This window comes from Penicillium maclennaniae, assembly GCF_028827695.1.
Source record: "Penicillium maclennaniae strain IBT 15551 chromosome Unknown utg000005l:1.0-2652337.0:1.0-2654196.0, whole genome shotgun sequence".
Taxonomy (NCBI): domain Eukaryota; kingdom Fungi; phylum Ascomycota; class Eurotiomycetes; order Eurotiales; family Aspergillaceae; genus Penicillium; species Penicillium maclennaniae.
This window is the reverse complement of record NW_026623217.1, coordinates 1,197,880-1,219,170: the sequence shown is the minus strand read 5'-3', so window position 1 is coordinate 1,219,170 and position 21,291 is coordinate 1,197,880. Positions and strand designations below refer to the sequence as shown.

Sequence of the window (21,291 nt, the reverse complement as noted above, 5' to 3'; positions counted from 1 at the left end):
CAGTGCTGAAGATGGTCTGAGCACCTGCATGACCGAGATAGCCCGAATCAGAAACGAAACAGTTTCGAGTAGGTGCATACCTACCCCGGTCTGGAGAATCAATATCCCCTTCCGCTGTCCCTTAACCTGTTAGCGCCTGGCTTAAGTGATTGGATATTGCTTTTTCCACGGTTCGCTGTTTCCCTTCTTTTGTCTTGCATTCCCCGAACCGGAACAGGGTATTGGTCCAAGATTTTTGAACCCCATGCAAGTACATGAGTGCTTATATGCAAGGACATAGATCTTGGCGTGGTTGGGTATGTTTTCGCAAGATATCGACATCGCCGCTATCGGACTTAGTTTCACCGCCATGCAGCTCCTAGACAGATCGGGTTTGGCCTCAAAACCACCTGCATACCCGGGCTGAGCACCCTTGCGCAAGATGGATAGGTACATTGGCACATCACAGAAGGATGCGACGCTGCGCATGGACTTCAGGTTGCCCTTTCAAAGCCGCCTAGGCGATTGGTTACAGCAATGGCATGATAATCCTATCAGCATTTAGTTCAGGACCAATTCCAACCCATTTCTCGCATATGCGTCTCTTCTATTCATTAGAAATACCGCTGGGAGCCAGTCCGGAGAACCTCGGGCTGGACGTGGCGATGCCTCCGGTCGAAGGTGGTGGTTGGTCAGGTTAACAGGCAGCCAAGTACAGTCTCGTCTGGGAATGCCGTGAACCGGCTACACAGAACTTTGAGCCATTGGACACCTGTTCCCGCGTGCACCTTGGCTGTGTAAACTTACCACTGGAGGTTCCCTGTGTGACACGGTACGGATAGTGCTGGACTCCCATTGTTGGATCAAATGTCAAGTTGGCGTGACAACGTGCTAATTGGGACGCAGGAACCGTGGTTCGCCGCGAGCTGGACCCACTGGGGAACATACTGTGTCATAGACTTTACTTCGAATTCTCGATGATGGTCTGGGGAGTCCCGAAAGTCAAGTCAGTGAGGTAAGTATGGGGAAGCTGAGGCGAAGTTCCCACCTGGCGTAAGGGGGCGAGATCTTCGGGACGGTCTTGCCGTAGCCACCGGTTTCCTGTTGCGGACGTGTTATGGACGTTCTTTTGCTATGCACAATTTTACACTCGCATCATGGGTCTCTTTAGGTACCACTAAACTAAATTACTGGATCAACTTTAAGAGATCATGGAATTGGTTCGGGGGTTCTGGCTCCTAGTCTTTGCTTTATACCGAACGAGTCAGTCCGACAGCCTTCGAGCCAAACTCCAGGAAACCGGATGTCTGTTGCATTGAACTACATATTATCCAAAGCATATTGAGCAATAGAGAAAGCAAATAGAGCTAGGTATATTTACTTGTTGATTTTTATTCCTGTATCAATGCCACTTGCGAGGTCTCCCAGGGACATCCTCCGAGTTCCACTATATGGCGCAACTTTCGATTCATACTCCATCCAATAATTTTGCGTTTGTCTGGATGCACAATCTGCCGCTTGGGGGATGTGCACAACAGATGGCTGCGCTTCACAGAGATCCCACTGACTGGACTATCTCGCTTCTGACATGGAATATCTTCTCCTCAACGATGAATCGTTCAAACCTCATAGCTCGCCCCGTGCCAGGACTCAGGGACTGCAGTCCAGGCATTGCAAAGCGGGATATGAGAAATACTTGGCAACAACTGACCCAAAGCCGACAAAAGGCCAAGGTGGGGAATATGAATCAGGAAAAATTCGGTAAGCCAGGGCCCGAGGAAATTGTTTGATAGAGCTTCGTCAGGCGGGGCTGGCATAGACGCTAATAGTAGGCCGGGCGCTCTCGGTCTCCAGGTAAATGTTGCAGCCTTAACCTCTGGCACTCGTCTGACCTCAACTCGGGTAGGAATTACTCCTGCCTATATATTTTTTCACTGTCTCTTCATTGCAGTAATGGCTCATGTTGTCGGTGGGGTTGCTGTATGCCCAAGGTGGCCCGGGCGATGGGACGAGACACTCCGCTCTGGGTCTTGCAAACGCTTCACTTTTCTACCTCATGGAGCCCTGGGGCGATTTCCACATTAAGCCACATCACGCCTCCCCGTGCGACCCTGGACGATTCATCCAATGGCTTCATTTTGGCCCATCTGAGGGATTGTCGGGGCCGTTCGTATCACGACGGTTGATAGGGCTGAACGTCGTGTTCTCCCAGATCATACGATAGTGGAGATCCGGGAGCATCCTAGCTTCGATGTGCAGATCAAAAGACAAACATCTGGCATGAAGTCATAATTCTCGGAGATTGTTGATACCCCCCCCACCTTGGACCTGGTAATCAGTACGTGGGCACATTTGAGCCCCTCAGCAGATGATGACAAGAGGGTCTCCAGCCCTGTTATATAGTGGGAGCGGAAAATAATATATGAATTGAGACCCACTGCAATCAATTCCACTGCAAAGTATTCGTTGCGAAGTGCACAGATAAACGACACGCGCAATCGAGACGCCTCAGAGCGCCTCTTGGTTGCCCGTTGCCCGCGCAACGCCGTTGATCGCGCGCCGATTGAGCTCTCGGCACTCTATTTGGCTCCCATTGCTTTGTCGAGAGCTGGGAAACTCTCGGCACTAGCTGCAAATTTGAATTTGATTGGGTTTCCCCCCCCCCTTCTTTGGAAGTAAATGGTCGAGGCTCCCTGGCCTATGTTTACCCATAGCTCTGGCCCGTGATGAGTAGCACAAACATCACTTCGGATTTTCTTCTCTTCCAAACCATTGACACTAGACACCGAGATCAAAGCTAGAGTACCCCTAGCGATATTTCGTTTCGAACAGCTCTATTCTCGCATCGCATCATGATCGCCGATCCTGGAATGCATCCCTTCTTTTGACTTTGTCTCAGATAGCGATCCCAGACGCGCGCTATGAATCCCCGCCATCGCCCTAAGCAGAGCCCACTCGGCCTATCCACGTTGCTACTGCTCCTTCAGTCCGCCGCTGCGATTCCATACACGCCAACCTCACTTTTTCTGGCACCTCAATACAATGATACACTTGCGTATCTTCTCCAGCCCAGCTCGACGGGCAAGACCGAATTTCTATCGCTGAACATATCCACCAGTGTCGATGCAAGCAACCCCGCCTTTCATACCCTGCTACCGGAGACACCGTTCCAAAGCTCTGAAGAGGCCTCCACGTTGATTCCCGTCATTGATGACCACGGCGCGATCTCTGTCTACACTGGCAATTGCCACCATGCATCCAACCAGCATACATTGTGGCGCTTCCATTCCGAGAACACCAGCTCAACAGGCAATGGGTCATGGTCGCAACTTTCAGTGAGCCTAGAAGAGGAGACCGCAAGGCCGTACCTTCTGTCTGCCGGGTTTACATTTGCATCAAGCAACAAAACTGAAAGCCCGGTGTACACCTTCGGAGGAATGTGTCCATTCGCGAACGCGACTGATCAAACCTGGGTCTCTGCTGCGAATTACTCCCAATCGATGGTTGTTTTAGACCCTTCCGCCACGGACACCTCCAGATACCTGGCCACTACGACAGGGCATCGCGCACCTCCTGTTCCCGAGGCCGGGATGGCCATTGTCCCTCTCCCGGCTACTTCGTCTCTGGCCTCGACAGAAAAGCAGCAAGACTTCTTGTTCATTGGCGGGCATACTCGACAAGCCTTCCTCAACATGTCCCAGCTTGCGATATTTTCCGTACCCCAAGAAAGCTGGAGCTTCGTGAATGTGAACTCTCAAGCGAGGACCAAGACGGAGCTGGCCCGGAGTCAGACCCTTATAGAGCCACGATCGGGCCATACTGCTGTTCTCTCGGGTGATGGAAAGACAGTGTACGTTATTGGAGGCTGGGTCGGGATACATCCACCCCGGCTGACCCCCAATTTGTCGTCTTGGAGGTCGGAGAGGAATATGGTGGTGTGAGCGACTGGGCTTGGTCAATCCCGTCATCTTCCTCCAACGCTGGCATTGCGGAGGGAACGGGACTCTTTGGTCACTCAGCAGTCATGCTCTCTGGGGATGTACTGATGGTTGCTGGTGGATACATCATTCCAAAGCAAACCTCGAAGAGGTCTACTACCTCTTCTCAGCGCAACTCTCAGGTCTATCTTTTCAACACGACATCGAGTAGCTGGGTGAAATCATACACCAATCCTTTAGCCTTACCCAGCTCCAATCTTATGCACAAGTCTCACGGCAGTGGACTTACAACAGGCCAGAAAACTGGACTGGGGGTTGGCTTGGGTCTTGGACTACCTCTCCTCATTGCAATTGGGATATACGCTTGGAAGCGCGATAAAAAGCGCCGGCTCAAAGGTCAGCGGGACTCGCAGCTCCGAGAATTGGCTTTGGGTGCCGAGCGAGCTCATTTCTGGGGGCGTGATGACCCGTTCCAAGCAAGCAGTATTCGCAGCTCACAAATTAATGAGAAGCAACCATTGGATCCTGCCTATCCGTGGTCTGGAAATCATAGTACCACTACGCGGGGTTCCTGGAGTGAACAGGGTGAGGGTGCCGCTGAGAGGTCAGGGCTGCTGGGGGATACGAGTCCGACCAAGAACAGTCGACCGTTTGCTCAGCAACGGCCTCAGAGACAGTCCGGACTGACAGAATTTCGCCGGAGTGACACTACGAGTGATATCCATCCTATTGACGAGCGTGAGGAGGATGAGGCAATTTTCCGGGAACGCCTTATGGCAACTATACCTCCTGGAGATAAGACTGTAGTCGAAGCTGAGGATCCGTTCGCAGATCTGGAGACTCCATTTGCGACTCCCCGGAGTACGATCTTTGGCGTTGGCCTAGGCCCATTCTACAGTCGCCGGAAAGACTTTGGAGACCCAGGACGAGTCTCTCCGACAAAGAGTGATGACCGAACATCCAGTAACTTGTCAGATGCTTCATCCATTTCATTCTCATCAGATAGCAAGCCCCTGAGCCAGGTAACAAAAGCGCGAGGGGTTGTCATCGACCGACCTTTGAGCTGGGCCAGCAGCGGTGGTCAGTCTTTCGACCAATTAGACCCAGGTCATAGTCGCGAGACAACGCACAGCGACATCGACGGCGTGGCCGCACCGTCCGAAAAGTCCTTCTCAACAGACTCCTACTCAACTGCCCACACCACCTTCTCCCAACACCGTGCAGAGAATGAGTCTCTCCTTTACGATACAGACCTCGTGACTCCCGGCGAATCCTCAACACCTTCAAAGCTCCCACCTTACTCAAAACCTCGACCATCAGAAGGCATCTTCTCAAGCGTCCGCCGCGCCCTGACACTGACCCGCCGCCCTACAAGCAACGAAGCCGAATTCGAAGCCGCCCCTCTGGCATCGGGCATTGATCGTCGCAGCACCGTCATGATACCGGGCGCCTTCCCCAATGCCAGCGGTGTCAGCACGCCCCGGCGAGCCGTCAGCGCCTCTGCTGAACTCTTCCGACGCAAACAAGGTGCAAAAGACTGGATTGCCAAAAAACGAATGTCAGACGGAGTTTTCCAAACCCCAAAATCCACCCGCGACGACCTCTTCCTAAACGCCCCAGGCTGGCTCGGCGACGACGACACCTGCGACGAAACCTGGGACGAAGATCATCGCGTGCAGACAACCTACGCCGCACCCCGGGAGCGCCTACGAGTTGTCAATGCCACAGACATGGACAATGTTTCTGAACGCAGTCTCAGTCGCTCTCTCAGCAATGCGCCTAGTACTCGTCGAGTGAGTAACTAATATCATTGCATTGTACTGTTGAATAACATTCCGCTTTGTCATTATCAACTTTTTTTGTTCCAATCTGGGAAAATTGTACACGACCCCTTTCACGTTCTCATGGTTTATGCCACTCTCGTTTTTGATGGACCTTGTCCCCTGTTCTGTCGCTTTTTGTTTTCGATATCCATGAGGCCTTGATGGGACCGCGAGTAGTCTTTTGATGGGGAGGTGTCTTTGTATTAGTTGTTCAGCGTTGTCTTGAAGTGTCATAAGAAGAGTAGGTGATTTGTCTAGATTGCCTCGTAGTGCATAAATGAACTTGGTATTTTGCATCTTGAATCTGGTATACTAACCTTGATGTATGTTAGACTCGCGTAGCAGCACAAAAGGATAGAAATGAGTCTAGACGTTCAGACACTTCACTCAGATGCTCCTTTAACTAGTGATAGAACTGTATTCAGCTACAGTAATGAGATAGCCTCCTTCCTTCCCCGTGAAATAAAAAATAATTGTGGACAGTGGTCCAATGCTTGGGACAAACTAGAGCGATTTTCTCGCGTGGCTAGTCGGTACAGTATATGGCTGAGTAGTTTCACTAGCCACCGTCGATCTCGGGAGAAGCCAATAATTGGATTTACTGGCGTCATTACTGTTTGTTGGTAGGAAACGTAATCCGCACACGCGATGATAAGTCTAGACTGCTTGCTGAAGAGGGTGCATCTACCACATGAATTTCCTGTACCACTGAAATGCCAGCACTTGTGATATAGAATTAAAACCAACGAGACGGATAAGAAAGACTACCAAGGTGGGTCCATGATAAGGGTCGACGAGGCTAATTTGGGGACAATCTCAAACTTAATTGAGATGTACTTTCATTCTGGAATATTCCTGTAGAATCAAAGATGGAAATTGGAAAATCAACCACTCAACTCAAGAGGAAGGGGAATGTTGATTGAAACAAGTCACAGCATGTGGCTACTCGAACTAGATGATGAATACGAACTTGCCTCTGACCCCATTGATGGCCCTGAGAAATGCTCACAACCTCTATGCAATTTGGCGAACGCACAGGCCTTTAATGGTAAAGAAGGCCGTGTTCGTCGTTCACGATTGGATGATCCCTATAGCTCATGTAAAAGGAACGCTAATGTGACTACACAACCATCTGTATAGACAATGGGTGGCCTGCACATAGATCTACCCACACCATACCATCGCGAGAGCTACTATATCTTGAACGCCCAACAATGTTGTTCTACAAAATACTAGAGCTTATGACCTTGGAAGTCGAAAACTCATGTCTTAATACGTCGGAGCGACCATGAATGCGTGGCTGCTTAAGGTTGCTTTGGTATATTCGACAGCCATTTTTCATAATCATTGCTCATGCATCTCATTCAACAATTTTGTATCCGACATCGAGGATATATGAAACTCGGAAAAGCCCGAAAGTACAAAATATCAGCCATAAAAACAAACAACCAAATGATATCTATAGAATTTTTAAGATCCGTCAAATGCACTATGGACCATGCTTTTTATCCCGCAAGTCAAACCTACAAGGCAGGTGCACCGTGAGGGGCAGTAGCCGGCTTCGTGGGCAGAGTAGTGGGCAGACGGGGGAGCAGGTTCTTCGCACCCTCACGAGCGTACTGAGCCATGAGCGCATCCATAATCACCAACGAGGACATCGCCTCGACAATAGGGACAGCACGGGGCACGACGCAGGGGTCGTGACGACCCTTGGCCTCAAGGACACCCTCCTCGAAGGCGTAGGTGGCGGTGGTCTGCGCCTGACCGATAGTCGCCGGGGGCTTGAAGGCGACGCGGAAGTAGATGGAGGCACCGTTGGAGATACCACCCTGGATACCGCCGGAGTTGTTAGTCTTGGTGGTGAGACGCTGAACACCATCGGCGGAGGGGGAGGCGATGAAGGGGTCGTTGTGGATAGAGCCGGGAACCTCACAGCCACCGAAACCGGAGCCGATCTCGAAACCCTTCGTGGCAGGGATGCTCATCATGGCGTGGCCGAGCTTGGCTTCAAGCTTATCGAAACAGGGCTCACCCAGGCCAATGGGCACATTGCGGATCACGCAGGTCACGGTCCCGCCGATGCTGTCGTGGTTGTCGCGGAACTTCTCGATGACCTTAGTCATGCGTGCGGCGCCATCCTCGTCGGGGCAGCGAATGGGTGCGAACTTGTCGACAGTCTCGCGGTCAATTTTTTCAAGAAGCTGCAGGTACTCTGGGTTGGTGGAGGCGGTAGGGTGCTCGGGCGTTGGGGGGTAAAGGTACTCGTTGCCGACGGAGGAGACAAAGGCCACGATCTCAACGCCGTGCGACAGCTTGAGGTATTTCTCGGCGATGGCGCCGGCGGCGACACGACCTGGTAGGGTATTGTTAGACTGTAACTAGGTCTATTCTGGGTAATGTGCATACATACCGATGGTTTCACGGGCACTGCTACGGCCACCACCGCTGCTGGCCTTGACGCCGTACTTCTCGAGGTAGGTGAAATCCGCATGGCTGGGACGGGGGTACAGATCCATTGTGCTGCCGCCGTAGTCCTTGGGCCGCTGGTCTTGGTTGCGGACCACCATTCCAATTGGAGTACCCAATGTAATACCGAACTCTGTGCCTGACTGGATCTCAACGCGATCCTTCTCATCGCGCGGGGTTGTCAAGGCGCTCTGGCCGGGACGGCGGCGGGTCATCTGGGGCTGGATGTCGTCCTCGGTGAGCTGCATGCCGGGAGGGACGCCATCGACGATACAGCCGACCGAGCGGCAGTGAGACTCGCCATAGCTGGAGGAGATCAGACGGTGGTATATGTGTTTGCTGTGGAGGGGCAACTTACGTGGTGACCCGGAAATGTTCACCCCACGTCGACATGATGAATGGTATGCAGTCTTGAAGTCGGGGAAAGTAGGAAACGAAGAGAAAGAAGAAGACTCTGGAGTCAATTGAAGGTAAGAATACTGACTGTCACACCAAGGCCAAGATGACGATTCAGAAAAAGAGCGGAAAATCGACTCATCGATTGTTTCCTATCTGGGCTTAGTGCATCCGACTATCGGCCGGATTTTGGCAATTAATTTATCGATAGTTGATTGATTGACTTCCCTTTGCTCCTTACTCCCAATGCTTGCCAGACGATGCTGGTCCTCGCCATGGCGCGGTAACACCTGTGGTATCAAGGGCTGGGCCCGTCACATATCGTCCTCGCCTTTCGCCGAGCTCGCCCGTCGCGATGCTTCCCGACACCAGATCTATCAGTCGCTTTCGACCGACCCTTACGTGAACCTTTCGATTGAACACTTTTTGCTGGAGAACGTCCCCATCGACTCGTGCGTCCTATTCTTATACATCAACCAGCCATGTGTGGTCATCGGTCGAAACCAAAATCCGTGGCTGGAGACCGATCTCCGCGCGCTCTACAATGATCGTCGGCCGAGCAAACAAGACGACGAAGCTTTGTACGTTCGACGACGATCTGGAGGTGGAGCTGTTTTCCACGACGAAGGAAATCTCAACTACAGTGTAATTTCACCGCGCGCACCTTTCACCCGAAACAAGCACGCGGAGATGGTGGTTCGCGCACTGCACCGCGTCGGTGCTGTCAACACGAGCGTCAATGAGCGCCACGACATCGTCATGACGCCGGAGGCGACAAATACCGATATCAATGAACCCCCCGGCTCGGAAGGTCTCCGGATCGGCATTTAAGCTCACCCGCCACCGGGCCTTGCATCATGGGACCTGCCTGCTGGACTCGCCTAATATCCATGATCTTGGTCGATTCCTGCGGTCACCAGCCCGTAACTATATCCAAGCCAAGGGCGTGGAAAGTGTGCGATCACCCGTGGGCAATGTGTCGAGCGCGTTGGCCGAGTCGTTCTTCTCGATGCAGGGCGTGATAGATAGCGTGGTTGAAGAGTTTGCGCAGCTATATGGTGTTGATCCTGACGCGGTGCTTCGAGCACGCCGGGCTCTTGCAAACGAGCCTGAGATTTTTTCGGGAGATACCTGGGTTGCGGGTACTGTGGGAGAAACACAGGAACAGGAGCCGGATATTGCTAAAGGAATCGCTGAGTTGCGTTCATTGGAGTGGAAGTACACTCAAACACCGCAATTTACTTTCTCGACACATCCTACCAAGGATGATCCTCGTGAACGACCGCCATTGCCATCTTCTCTTCCTTCCTCGGTGAGTTTTTCCAAGGTCGCAGATAGTGTATAGCCAGGAGAAACTAACATCGAGTCTAGACCCGTGCATTCCTCCGCCTGAAACATGGTGCTATTATCGAAAGCACAATCTCGGTCTCACCGGATGTCACTACGGCTTCAAACCAAGCTATTAGAGTGCACGAAGTCCTGAACGGACAAAAATTGCATGAAATCTCTACCCAACGCTGGTCTGAGATTTTGCAACAAGGTCTCAGCGGAACAGATGGTGCACATGACACTGCTGTCACCGAGCTTTCTCAGTATCTTGGCGGCTTACTAGCCGGCCATTGATGCTACAAGACTAGCAGCGCCCTGTATAATAGAATAATATAAACCATGCGTTTCTCAAACTCGCGTCACCAGGGTACTTGCTCCCTCTACTGTTCAAGGAGGAACTGCCACATCGGATGCCCAGCCTTGATATTATTTCCTGGAACCTACTTTTCTTGGCCACTGGATACGACCTGAAGCTCATTTATTGGTGGAAGGTGAATTTCCCACATATCAACGTCTTTTTTATCCTTGGATCCCTTTAGATCTGGCTGGACGCTGATGAGATTGGAGAATCAGTAGCTTCAACCTCACAACCTACGCAATCTGCTTTGTCCCGAGTTTACTCGGCGGACTAACCCTAAAATTGTTCTCGCCGCTAGTGACTTAATCTGAAAGACTGGCTAAATGCAAGGCAAATTATTGAAACCCCTTACTGTGAGGGGTGGACCGCTCTGTGCAAGCTATTGGCATACTTGCAGGGCATGCGTGTCTTGTTTTTCAGACAAGGGACGCTTCCTTTGATCGTGACAGCTTCCATATATGCATCTCAAAACAATCCAAATGAAATGCATTCATTGTCGAAGTACACAAACTTGGATAAGGTGGTCGAGATACCAAGCACCGGTATAGCGAGAAAGTCACCCAACGCCACACGGCCTTCGAAATTACTTCTTCCATATCCCAACTCACATGCCTTCTTATACGATCCCGATCCTAGACGCCCCCTCTCCGCTCCCTACTGCCGTAACATCACCGCCCACCTCACCCGCCAAGAACAAGCCCTAAAGCCCCAGCTCCCTTTCCCCGCAAAGAACCCCCCCCAGATCAGCAAAGATCATCTCTACCCCCGGCTAATCTACCTCACTTCCCCCCCAAAGAAAGTCACTACGACTAAGTCCCAGAATAGCTCCATCCTATGTCGTATCTGGGGGATCAGCCCGTGCTTCCCTGAACTTCATCCCAATGACCCCCACAACCCCGCCTGAAGCTGGGGCTATAGGCTCTGGGCATGTGCGGCACTCGAGCTGGGGAGCAGGGTTCGGATTCGTGGATGTTTCTGTTTGAGAGTCCTCGTCTAGCTTGGGACTTCTGTCGCGATTGTCATAGGCTACGGGGAGCTGGGCACGATGATGGGCTTGGGTGACACGGATTCGTAAATTAGGTTGGAGCGTGCTTTCTCAGTTGCCGGCGCTATGCTGAGGTGTTATTGCCGACAATGGATTATAATAATCGTGTTCTGGCCGGTGTGACCATTGTTTGCTTGTATCTCTTTACCAATATCCCTGGAATCCATTTGTATACCACTCACGATGTCGTGGTTTTTGCAAAAGATCGTTCATAATGAGGCGATGAGAACGGACCCCAAGGAGATCTATGGATGGAGAGTCTATGCGCTTGCCTGTTCGGTGGGTGTGTCCTTTCTGGAAGAGGAGGTGGTTTCCTGATGAATTCGCAGGCGTGTTGTGGCGGAATGCTTTTTGGCATGGACTCGGGCATCATTGGCGGAGTTCTCACGATGCCTCCATTTGAACAGTGAGTCGTTCTCCTGCTATCGGTCCGATTGAGTAGGACTCAATCTACCTGTTACCCAGAACCTACGGCCTCGAAGGCCTCGACAGCGTCGCCAAAGCCAACCTCTCCGCCAACATTGTCTCCACTCTCCAAGCAGGGTGCTTCTTCGGAGCTCTGATTGCTTCCCCAGCAGCCGAAAAGATGGGGCCGAAGGCTTGCCCTCATCGGGGCGGCTGTGGTTGGCATTGTGGGAGTCATCATGCAAGCCTCAGCTAGTGGCCACCTCCCAGCGATGTACGTCGGACGGTACGTAACAACAACCCCTAACCTTCCACCATGCTGTAACATACCCTAATCAGACCATAGTCTCATAACTGGCTTCGGAGTCGGCGCTGCCTCGATGATCAACCCCCTCTACGTCTCTGAGAATGCACCACGCGCCATTCGCGGCGGGCTCACGGGTCTTTATCAGCTCTTCATCACAATGGGGATCATGCTCGCTTTCTGGATCAACTACGGCTCTCTCCTTCACCTTTCCGGCTCGACAATGTACCTCGTCCCACTAGCTATGCAAGGTCTTCCCGCCGTGCTCTTGCTCGTGGGTATGCTCCTCTGCAACGAGTCACCTCGTTGGCTCGCCAAGCAGGATAGATGGGAAGAAGCTCGCGCTACTTTGAGCAAAGTCCGCGCGCTACCTGCCGATCATCCATACGTCGAAAACGAGTTCCAGGCTATCGCAATGCAGCTGGAGCAGGAACGAGCCCTGATTGGTGGCTCTGGATTCTGGGATCTCATGAAAGAGATGTGGTTGATTCCAGGGAACAGGAAGAGGGCGATGATTTCTATCTTCTTGATGATTTGTCAACAGATGACAGGGACAAATGCTATTAACTACTACAGTCCTCAGATTTGTAAGTTAATCCCTGTTCCACTTGACTGAAGGGGGAAAGCTAACCCTTTTCTTTTTTTTAGTTAAGAACGTGAGTTTCAACCAGCCCGGCTTCACGGCCCTGGAGAGCGTCGTGGAAAGAAACTAATATCCTCCAGCTTGGCGTTACCGGAAATGCGACGAACCTTTTCGCGACAGGTGTCTACGGGATTGTCAAAATGATCAGCTGCGGCGTCTTTTTGGTCTTCGTCGCTGACTCTCTCGGTCGTCGCCGATCCCTCCTCTGGACATCCGTCGCCCAAGGGTTAGCAATGTTGTACATCGGACTATACGTGCGCATCGCACCACCCGTGAAAGGTGCCCCTGTCATACCCGCCGGGTACGTCGCTCTTGTATGCATCTTCCTCTTTGCGGCGTTCTTCCAGTTCGGCTGGGGTCCAGTCTGCTGGATCTATGTCTCCGAGATTCCAACAGCAAGGCTGCGGTCATTGAACGTTGCATTTGGAGCCGCGACGCAGTGGTTGTTTAACTTTGTGGTTGCGAGGGCTGTGCCGAACATGCTGGCTACTGTTGGTTCGAATGGTTATGGGTGAGTCTCTGGTCGAGGATGGGGGTTCTTGCCTTGGAGGGGATGTTACTGACGAGTTGGTTACAGGACGTATATTATCTTCTCGTGCTTCTGTTTCTCGATGGGGGTCTTTGTATGGTTCTTCATTCCTGAGACTAAGGGCATGTCGCTTGAGAAGATGGATGATCTCTTTGGTGTGACGGAGTTGGTGCAGCAGAAGGCTGAGGACCCGGAGCGTACGCAGGCTGCGGAAGATACAAACAAGGCTGCTGAATCTCATGTGGAGCATGTTGCTCCACGGAGCAGATTGAACTGATTTACTCACTACCTCATGATAAGAATGACATGGAGCTTGTTAATGTTCGGGTGAATGATTGCATCCCAGCCTCTCTCCAAGATGATGGCCCCAGAATCGCGCGCACGATAATGCGGTCCAACTCGTAGTCACCAAGCAAACTCGTTCAAGAAAATTCCACAATAAAATAATCTTCTGCAGTCAAGCTCGGTCCGATCTCTACAGCTACATCTCTGATCGCCTTGGCTTCATCAACCCCATCCTCTGAACCCCGATTCCCGCACAGCCTCGCGACGAACCGGAGCCCAGGACAGCTTGCCTATTACTCCAGTGCGGTAACATGGAATTACTCATTTATGAGCGATCTGTACTGGGGCTCGCGCATGAGCTATCTATTCTAGTAGGCTCGTCTTAGCTTCGCCGCCACCGACTGAGTCGGCGAGGGTTACTAGACCCCGACACCACGTTGAGGTGCGAGCCCTTTCGTCGGGGTAAATCGCGAAAGAATAAATGGCGGAAGATCAGCAAATACATGACAAGAGATGGCAAGTAGATGGGAAGCAGATGGCAGGTAGATGGCAATAAATGGCAGGGAAGGTACCCTACAAGGAGTTTACCCGACAGCTGAGGGTTACCCTACAAGGAGGCTACTTAGGGAGAGAAGAAGAAGAAGAAGAAGAAGAGAAAACCACTCGAGAGACACGATTTAAATACCCCAGGCCGATCCCCGATTGGGTAAAATAGCAAGCAGCTGGTCCAGCATGATATCGAAAACGACGACAAGATGACGATTCAGATCCCTTGTCAGCATCCCAGTAACTCATAGTACACAGAAGGACTAGTCGATATGGTGGTTCCAAGGGGCTTCGTCGATTATGTCAGGGATTGTTCTGACTATGCAGTGTACCAGTCGTCGAATCACTCGATTTACCTGTCAGGTAAAGAAAGATGCAAAAGCTCATCACGAGATGAATAGTATTTAACACTGTCCATAAACCTCTGAAGCGTATATACGCAGTTCTTTTCTGAATACGGCGTCGTCGAGCGCAAAAGAGAAAAAGGACGAGTGTTCCGCTCCATGTCCAATCTGATTCAACCCAGCTGCACTTTTCCATCGCCGACTTTCCCTGAATGGGATCTTAGATATATTTGAAACCACGGAAATTCCGAAAGATTCGATACGCCCCGTTAAGCGTGGCCGCCATTCCGCCGCCGGCGGTAGCCCAAGCGGCTCCCTGGACGCGCAAGGAATTCGCCGGGATGGGCCTTTGTTTCTTTGGATTCTCTGCATAGCTCATGAGTAGCTTGTCGACATGGTAACTTCCGTGTCATACCTGGAGCCCGGGATCGGTGTGGCAGCGTGCCGACCTGCTGGTCGAGCATGTTTTGGAAGTTATTGAATGAAGACATATTTTCGGTTCGTTGGACTGGGACGATGCACGTCAGCTCTCGTCTTTTTATTTTTTAATGATGTTTCGTTCACACGTTCATCCGTGGTTGCCGAACGGGGATCAGCTGATGGGACATTGACGGATTGATCGGTAGTACCACGGTTTGAGGGAATGGTTCTCCGCTATGATTTGTCTCGGTGCTGGAACCCTCTGGTCGAGGTGTTGTGGTGATGAGAAAGGCTAGAGAGCACCGAGGCGTGCTCAGTTGTACTGCTAGCTGGTCTCGGTCGCGATGGTTCTTTACTGTTTTGATGACAAGAGCCCCGACTGGAGAGACTGGGCCTCTCAAGGTAATGGTTGGCTTCGGAACAGATAAGATCAAAAAGGGTGACCTTCTCCAGGAAAAAAGATGGGGATACAGGAAGCAGTCACTTAAAAGTGTATCGACATTGCGCGTTCGTCATTTCATGTCCGTCGTTAAACCCTTCAAGCCTATGTACAACACTTAGGCACAAGCATCACAATGCAGCCCACAAAAGAGAAAAAGAAAAGAAAAGGAAAGGAAACCACCTCCGCTATGAATGAGTTGTGTGGTGGATCAAGTCCCTGGAAACAAAAGATGAAAAGACAACTGGACCGGACTCCGACTAATTCTAGCCAGCTAGAATGCATGGGGAAACAACCAAAACACGAGTAGAAAGAGATATGGCTGCAGACTGTCGCAAAAATAGAAATCGGAGACAAAACAAATCAGATGAGATGCAAACGGTCATCTAATAGGACGGCTGGGGCGTCGAAGGCTCCCTATGCCTTGTTGTGTTTGGCTTCGCGTCATGCGGCGAGGAGTAGGGCGATCCTCTAGACTCAAGCCGCCAATACCGGAGCCAAGTTCATTCTTTCGTGGTGAAAAAGCAGAGTTGAAGCCTGTGTTGGGGTGGCGCCCGTATCTGATATTGAGACCGGTAGCATCGGTCCTGTTGGTCGCCGTAGTCGCGATTGTCTCAGTGTCCGAGTCCTGTTCGTAATCTGACGGTGGCTCGCTGGCTTTGAGGTCGCTCATAGTGAAGCTGTGGGGGTTCTTGACAGGCAAGGTATTAAGAGATCGTGACGTTGAAAGCCCGTAATTCGATACCTCCGGCAGCGCCGAGGAGAGGGTGGAGGCTCCATCCGAGGATCCAAAGGAGAGAGCAGGCGCGCTGCGTTGGGAGAACGACGGCAGAGGCGCGGGGTGCTGCAACTCAAAGGATGGTGCAACAGGAGATCGATTGGGTGGGGACTCCACAGAAGGCCAGGCGATAGCACCGGTTGTGGGCGACTGCGACTGGCGATGGGGTGACCCGGGCTGAGGAAAGAAAGGACTTGTCGGTGGTTGGGCGTCTGGCATATTCGCAACTGGCAATGCACGATAGAAAGCCAAAAGACCCAAAAACTCCTGGACAGTCATAAACACCAGGAGCATCTTCCCATATCGATCGAAGTAGGCGCGCTCGAAATCAGCCTTGGGCAGATGGCTACCCAGGTGGACAGCGGCGACAAGTTCCGTGAGGTACACCAAGATTTCCATACCGTTCCAATGCACCATGGGTCGCTTGACGGCTTCCAAAAATGCAAAGCCCGCTATCAGACTGGCGCTGCCTAGAGCACTGGCCTCGATATAATTCCCTTGGATCAAGAGCTCGTGATTCTGAGAAAAGGTCCATGCAGCCATGGAGGCCAGCAACAACCCCAATCGAAGGTACTGATACACGAGCTGGCTTTGGATGGGACGGGAAGAAGGATCTTGGCTGCGCTCTGAGCGGCCCCTGTCTCTCTTCGGTACATCCTTGCTAATGTCGAACGTCTCTTCAAAAAGGGTTTCCAACCCAGTCATTTGGTTGTAATCAGCCTGTGGAAAGAATTTTGGGGCTTGGAAGATGGGCTCTGGTTTTGCACGGTGCTGTTGCAGCATGTCTGGCGCCTGGACCGGGCTTCGATGGAATGGGTTGGGCTGAACAACTTGCTCAATAGGCTTATTTGATTGGCGAGTGCGGAGGTTCCAGGCCGGGGGCTTTGGAGCAGCGGGCAAACTTCCATAGAATGGTAAGGGGCCATCGAAAACACTTGGAGGTGGCTGATTTCTATGGGCCACACTCACACTTGGCCGGAGATTTTGCGGAGCAGAGGGGGTCCAATCCATATCGTCGGCCACGGCTGGAGGAGTAGGAGGAATAACAGGTGTTTCATCCGCTGGGGGCGGAGCTGTAGCTAGCTTTTCAATAGGGAAGGATGGGACAAATGGTTTGCCGGTTCCATTTGGCGAATTGATCTGTGGTTGCCCATGATCAGCTGGCGCTGGAGAGGAACCTGGGCTCCGAACCCTCGTCTCCCACGAGTGATCTGCCCAATTCACCAACGGTCTAGCGTCGTACCTAACGACTTGACGAGAAACCACAACAGACTAGGAAATTAGCTCGCGACCGAAGGTTGAAGGGGGGGCAATAGCTCACGATAATAGTAAACATGAACATGAACATATGCAGAGCAGGGGGTAAGTCGGCTTTGAGGCCACTCGCGGATGGGTCCTTGAGCAGTGCCCAGAACACGCATCGCGCAACCAACACAACGAGTTGGCCCTTGTAGTACTCTGAGAGACCGATGAATCTGCCGCCTTTTCCATTTACCTTCATGCGTAGCTTGGGATTCCACCATATTGATATACAGCCTGCAACGAGCGAGAGACCAGCCAACGAAGCCAAGTCACGGGGGCACTCGCCAGGGATGCGCCTAAATTCCCATGCAGATCTGCCACAAGATAGTAAGGATGGCGTGATCTCCAGGGAAGTATCCTGATAGATGGAGTTGGGACTAGTCAAAGCACTCATTCCGTCCCATGCAAGTTGTCCGCCCACACTACCCCAGTACCCAAGGGCACCCGCGTAGACCGGAAGACTACGCCAACCCCAATTCCTCTCCCGCTTTGCGGCTTTACTCGCTCTGCTTCGGTCCATCATCCGTCGGAGGTGATCTGCTTTCGCTTCGTATCCAGCCTGGCGCATGCGCTGCACCACGCGAGGCTCGCAAGCATCACACACCTGCGGGTACTGGTCTTCCATGGTCTTGCGGAACGCCTCAATGCGTTGCTCTTCGTCGGGATGATTTGGATCATCGGACGCCTCGGAGTAATTTGCCAGGGATGTCGTAAGCAGGTGCTGGTTGCGAAGACACTGGGCGCAAAAGAGGTCGGAGCCTCTAGCTATTGAATCGGCTGGGTCGGGACGCGGACTCCAGGCACCTGCCGGGTTTGTATCAGCGGCCGGAGGATCTGTGATTTCTCCATTCTGTACAGGTTTCGCATATTAGTGTCTTTGAAGGGGCTTTGATTCGCTTTCCGAGGACACACCTGGTCGAGGTAGGTATCGGCGTCGCAATGACTGCAATGAAATTTGCCAACCGATCCACGGACGGGTTGAGGAGAGCGATGCCCACAGCCGTGGCAGGTCAAACGCTTAGGAAAGAGCGCCATGGCATAGTAGCAAGCTGGCGTTGTCTCAAGTATGAAGGGAGAAACGATACAAGACAAGAAAATAAACCCGGGGTTGCACAGACCACTGCGGGCACGTGTCGTCGACGCGACAGCTTCAATCTCGTCAATGAAAGCAGCACTCTCGTTGCTCGGTGAATACAGCCGCCATTCGTACCTGCTGTTATCTGTTTCTCTGGCATTCCACTCTTCCTCCATCATGAACTTGTCATAGTACCTCGAACCTCGAGCTCACAACACCTCGGCGCATACCCAGTGACATCATGGCTTCTACACTCTGGCTTCTTTGGAGGCTCTTCTGGCAGCTTCTCGGCCCAATTGCGACTTTTGTTTTTCTTGTTTTTCTTGTGTGTGGTGTCCTCAAAATGATCATAACAAAGTTACACATACTGAGCTGACTTTTGACTATCCAGGTTATCGTCGCCTCGCTAGCATATTCCCATCATGCCACGATACCCCGAGTCCGCCGGAAAAATGAACCCATTCACCTGCTCCTAGTGCTCGGAAGTGGTGGCCATACAGCAGAGATGCTCAGTATGATGAGAAACATTCCCCTTGATCCCTCCCACTATACCTACAGGACGTACGTCGTGAGCTCGGGCGATGACTTCAGCGCCAAGAAAGCCAGAGAATTCGAGTCCGATTTCCTTAGGAAGGGCGAGTCTGATTACGATATTGTCACAATCCCACGAGCACGACGTGTCCATCAGTCATACTGGACCACACCTCTCTCGACAATTCAGTGCCTTTGGGCGTGCTTCGATGTTCTTCTGGGACGATATCCGGGTCAGAAAAGACTGCCCAGGAATTATCTCTCACCTCAGCCCGACCTCATCATTACAAATGGCCCGGCCGTAGGTTTCTGCGTTGTTCTCGTTGCGAAAATGATTCGATTCTATGAATCCGTCTCCCGTTGGATGTGCGGTAGCAGCTCTACACAGGCCGTATCAAGACTGCGAACCATCTTTGTAGAATCATGGGCCCGCATCAATGGTCTTAGCACTACTGGAGTCTTACTTCTTCCTTTGGCTGACGTCTTTCTCGTTCAATGGCGGAGTCTAGCAGGGCGGCGGGCATGGCCGGGGATGAAGCAGACACAGTATGCGGGTGCGGCTGTGTTGCCAAACCCCGAGGGCAAAAGTAAGCTCGAAGGCGTACAGTATTAGACTCTGCTATTTCGTTCTATTGAAGAGATCTGAATTGAAATGATCTGTCTGTAAGACCCTCGCAAAAGCTGAGGCTTAATCCCGCACTAGTTTCTCCTCCACATACCGATGTGGGGATTGTAGATTCGTTCTGGGGCGATACTGTGCATTGTCTACCGAAGAGAGCCGATTTCGGAGTAGATTTAGCTTATCCTCTTCAACCGACCCATGACTGAGCGGGTCTTGATTCTTAAGATCGGAATATATCCGTTGTACTGCGTCCGATCTACTCCATTGTGTCGCGCAAACAGCCCCGCATTCCCCTCATCGAGTAGCTCCAGGATATCTTACGCATGACAGATTTCCATCCGACTCATTCACTGCGTACTCCTGAAAGTCACGGATAAATTTGGAAGTGGTCTCGCCAATCCAACAACAATGCCTTATTCTCTGAAAGGTCGCAATGTCCTAATCACCGGTGGCTCTCGGTAAGACCATTTGCTCTGCGGAGAACAAATACTTTCAAGCAGCCATTGCTGACACAATAATCAGAGGCTTAGGAGCTCTTGTAGCTAACAAATTCGCCGCTGAGGGAAGTAACGTCGCCATCAACTATGTGTCAAACAAGGAGACAGCCGATCAAGTTGCCTCCGAAATCGCAAGTAACTATGGAGTCAAGACCATCGTTGTGCAGGGTGTAAGTCGACCAACCCGGCTACACTCTCGAATAATGATTTACTGATTACATTGTTTTGATATCTTGTAGGACGCGGGAAGTCAGGCCGAATGCACTGATGTTGTCAAAGCAACTATTGAACAATTGGGTGGCTTGGATGTCGTGATCTCGAACGCGGTGGGTTAAACCATGATATATCCGCAAATGGCTTGATTTTATCTGACTCAGTCACACAGGGATGGACTAAGATGGTCAACTTTGCCGACTTGGACGCAATGGATGACGCAGACTGGGACAAGGTATTTGCCTATATGCCCACTTTGAGCCAGCTATACTGACCCCTATGCAGTGCTGGAATATCAATGTCAAGAGCAGCTTCTATCTTTTCAAAGCCGCTTTGCCCACTTTCAATGCTAATCCTGAGGGGGGTGCCTTCATCATCACTTCGTCAACTGCTGTGGGTGACTATTTGATATGGACCAGTATTGTTGGGAGCTAATTCCACAACAAAACAGGGTGTCACCCCGAGCGGTAGCAGCTTGCCATATGCCGTCACCAAGGGAGCTGGTAAGCTTCTCTGATATTAATTACATTGAACGATTTGCTAATAGTCACCCACAGTGATCCACCTCATGAAATGTCTTGCACATACTCAGGGCCCTAAGGTCCGAGTTAATGCCGTCCTTCCGGGTCTGCTATTGACTGAATGGGTATTCGACTTCTTATTCGCTTCTACAGAGGATGTTGCTAATAATATACTAGGGCCAGCGATTCACTTCCGATCAGATCGATGGATGGAAGGGCAGGACAGCTCTCAAGCGGCTAGTTAGTCACCGGAACCCACTCTACTGAATTACACTAATGACTTCGTGATAGCCTGAAGTCGAAGACACCGCAGATCTCTACATTTCCACCGCGAAGAACTCTTCTATGACGGGACAGGCTGTTCAGATCGGTATGCATCGTTTGTTCGCTTAGGTGACAGAGCTAATTTTCCAGATGCTGGGTTCGCTTTCAAATAGGGTTCGAGTGACCTTGCAGAATGAGGCGTGACATTTGCTACAACGAGATAGAGACGCCAAACACCG

General features: G+C 51.6%; 8 protein-coding genes across 8 annotated transcripts; 5 read left to right on the top strand and 3 right to left on the bottom strand.

Moving 5' to 3' along the window:
• Positions 1 to 2,900: 2,900 nt before the first annotated feature.
• Positions 2,901 to 5,722, top strand: N7477_005680 (uncharacterized protein; the record flags this gene model as incomplete). Its single annotated transcript, XM_056967343.1, is given in 2 exon segments — positions 2,901 to 3,829; positions 3,844 to 5,722. 2 exon segments carry the CDS (start codon positions 2,901 to 2,903, stop codon positions 5,720 to 5,722), a joined length of 2,808 nt encoding a protein of 935 aa, XP_056822097.1.
• Positions 5,723 to 7,263: 1,541 nt separating this feature from the next.
• Positions 7,264 to 8,599, bottom strand: N7477_005679 (bifunctional chorismate synthase/riboflavin reductase [NAD(P)H] ARO2; the record flags this gene model as incomplete). The annotated part of the gene is made up of 3 exons (XM_056967342.1): positions 7,264 to 8,093; positions 8,151 to 8,512; positions 8,565 to 8,599. The coding sequence occupies 3 exons, from the start codon at positions 8,597 to 8,599 to the stop codon at positions 7,264 to 7,266; spliced, it is 1,227 nt and encodes a 408-aa protein (XP_056822096.1).
• A 249-nt stretch (positions 8,600 to 8,848) lies between these two features.
• Positions 8,849 to 10,225, top strand: N7477_005678 (putative lipoate--protein ligase; the record flags this gene model as incomplete). Its single annotated transcript, XM_056967341.1, has 3 exons — positions 8,849 to 9,413; positions 9,523 to 9,914; positions 9,974 to 10,225. 3 exons carry the CDS (start codon positions 8,849 to 8,851, stop codon positions 10,223 to 10,225), a joined length of 1,209 nt encoding a protein of 402 aa, XP_056822095.1.
• A 1,292-nt stretch (positions 10,226 to 11,517) lies between these two features.
• N7477_005677 (sugar porter family MFS transporter) lies at positions 11,518 to 13,492 on the top strand (the record flags this gene model as incomplete). Its single annotated transcript, XM_056967340.1, has 8 exons — positions 11,518 to 11,613; positions 11,664 to 11,740; positions 11,800 to 11,857; positions 11,910 to 12,025; positions 12,086 to 12,630; positions 12,692 to 12,699; positions 12,767 to 13,197; positions 13,264 to 13,492. The coding sequence occupies 8 exons, from the start codon at positions 11,518 to 11,520 to the stop codon at positions 13,490 to 13,492; spliced, it is 1,560 nt and encodes a 519-aa protein (XP_056822094.1).
• Positions 13,493 to 14,610: 1,118 nt separating this feature from the next.
• On the bottom strand, positions 14,611 to 14,881 carry N7477_005676 (uncharacterized protein; the record flags this gene model as incomplete). The annotated part of the gene is made up of 2 exons (XM_056967339.1): positions 14,611 to 14,756; positions 14,806 to 14,881. 2 exons carry the CDS (start codon positions 14,879 to 14,881, stop codon positions 14,611 to 14,613), a joined length of 222 nt encoding a protein of 73 aa, XP_056822093.1.
• A 750-nt stretch (positions 14,882 to 15,631) lies between these two features.
• On the bottom strand, positions 15,632 to 18,580 carry N7477_005675 (uncharacterized protein; the record flags this gene model as incomplete). Its single annotated transcript, XM_056967338.1, has 3 exons — positions 15,632 to 17,299; positions 17,349 to 18,179; positions 18,242 to 18,580. The coding sequence occupies 3 exons, from the start codon at positions 18,578 to 18,580 to the stop codon at positions 15,632 to 15,634; spliced, it is 2,838 nt and encodes a 945-aa protein (XP_056822092.1).
• A 65-nt stretch (positions 18,581 to 18,645) lies between these two features.
• Positions 18,646 to 19,548, top strand: N7477_005674 (glycosyltransferase family protein; the record flags this gene model as incomplete). The annotated part of the gene is made up of 2 exons (XM_056967337.1): positions 18,646 to 18,729; positions 18,796 to 19,548. 2 exons carry the CDS (start codon positions 18,646 to 18,648, stop codon positions 19,546 to 19,548), a joined length of 837 nt encoding a protein of 278 aa, XP_056822091.1.
• A 417-nt stretch (positions 19,549 to 19,965) lies between these two features.
• On the top strand, positions 19,966 to 21,225 carry N7477_005673 (SDR family NAD(P)-dependent oxidoreductase; the record flags this gene model as incomplete). The annotated part of the gene is made up of 10 exons (XM_056967336.1): positions 19,966 to 20,015; positions 20,080 to 20,224; positions 20,294 to 20,380; positions 20,440 to 20,502; positions 20,553 to 20,660; positions 20,719 to 20,770; positions 20,825 to 20,913; positions 20,966 to 21,028; positions 21,080 to 21,158; positions 21,203 to 21,225. 10 exons carry the CDS (start codon positions 19,966 to 19,968, stop codon positions 21,223 to 21,225), a joined length of 759 nt encoding a protein of 252 aa, XP_056822090.1.
• Positions 21,226 to 21,291: the final 66 nt, after the last annotated feature.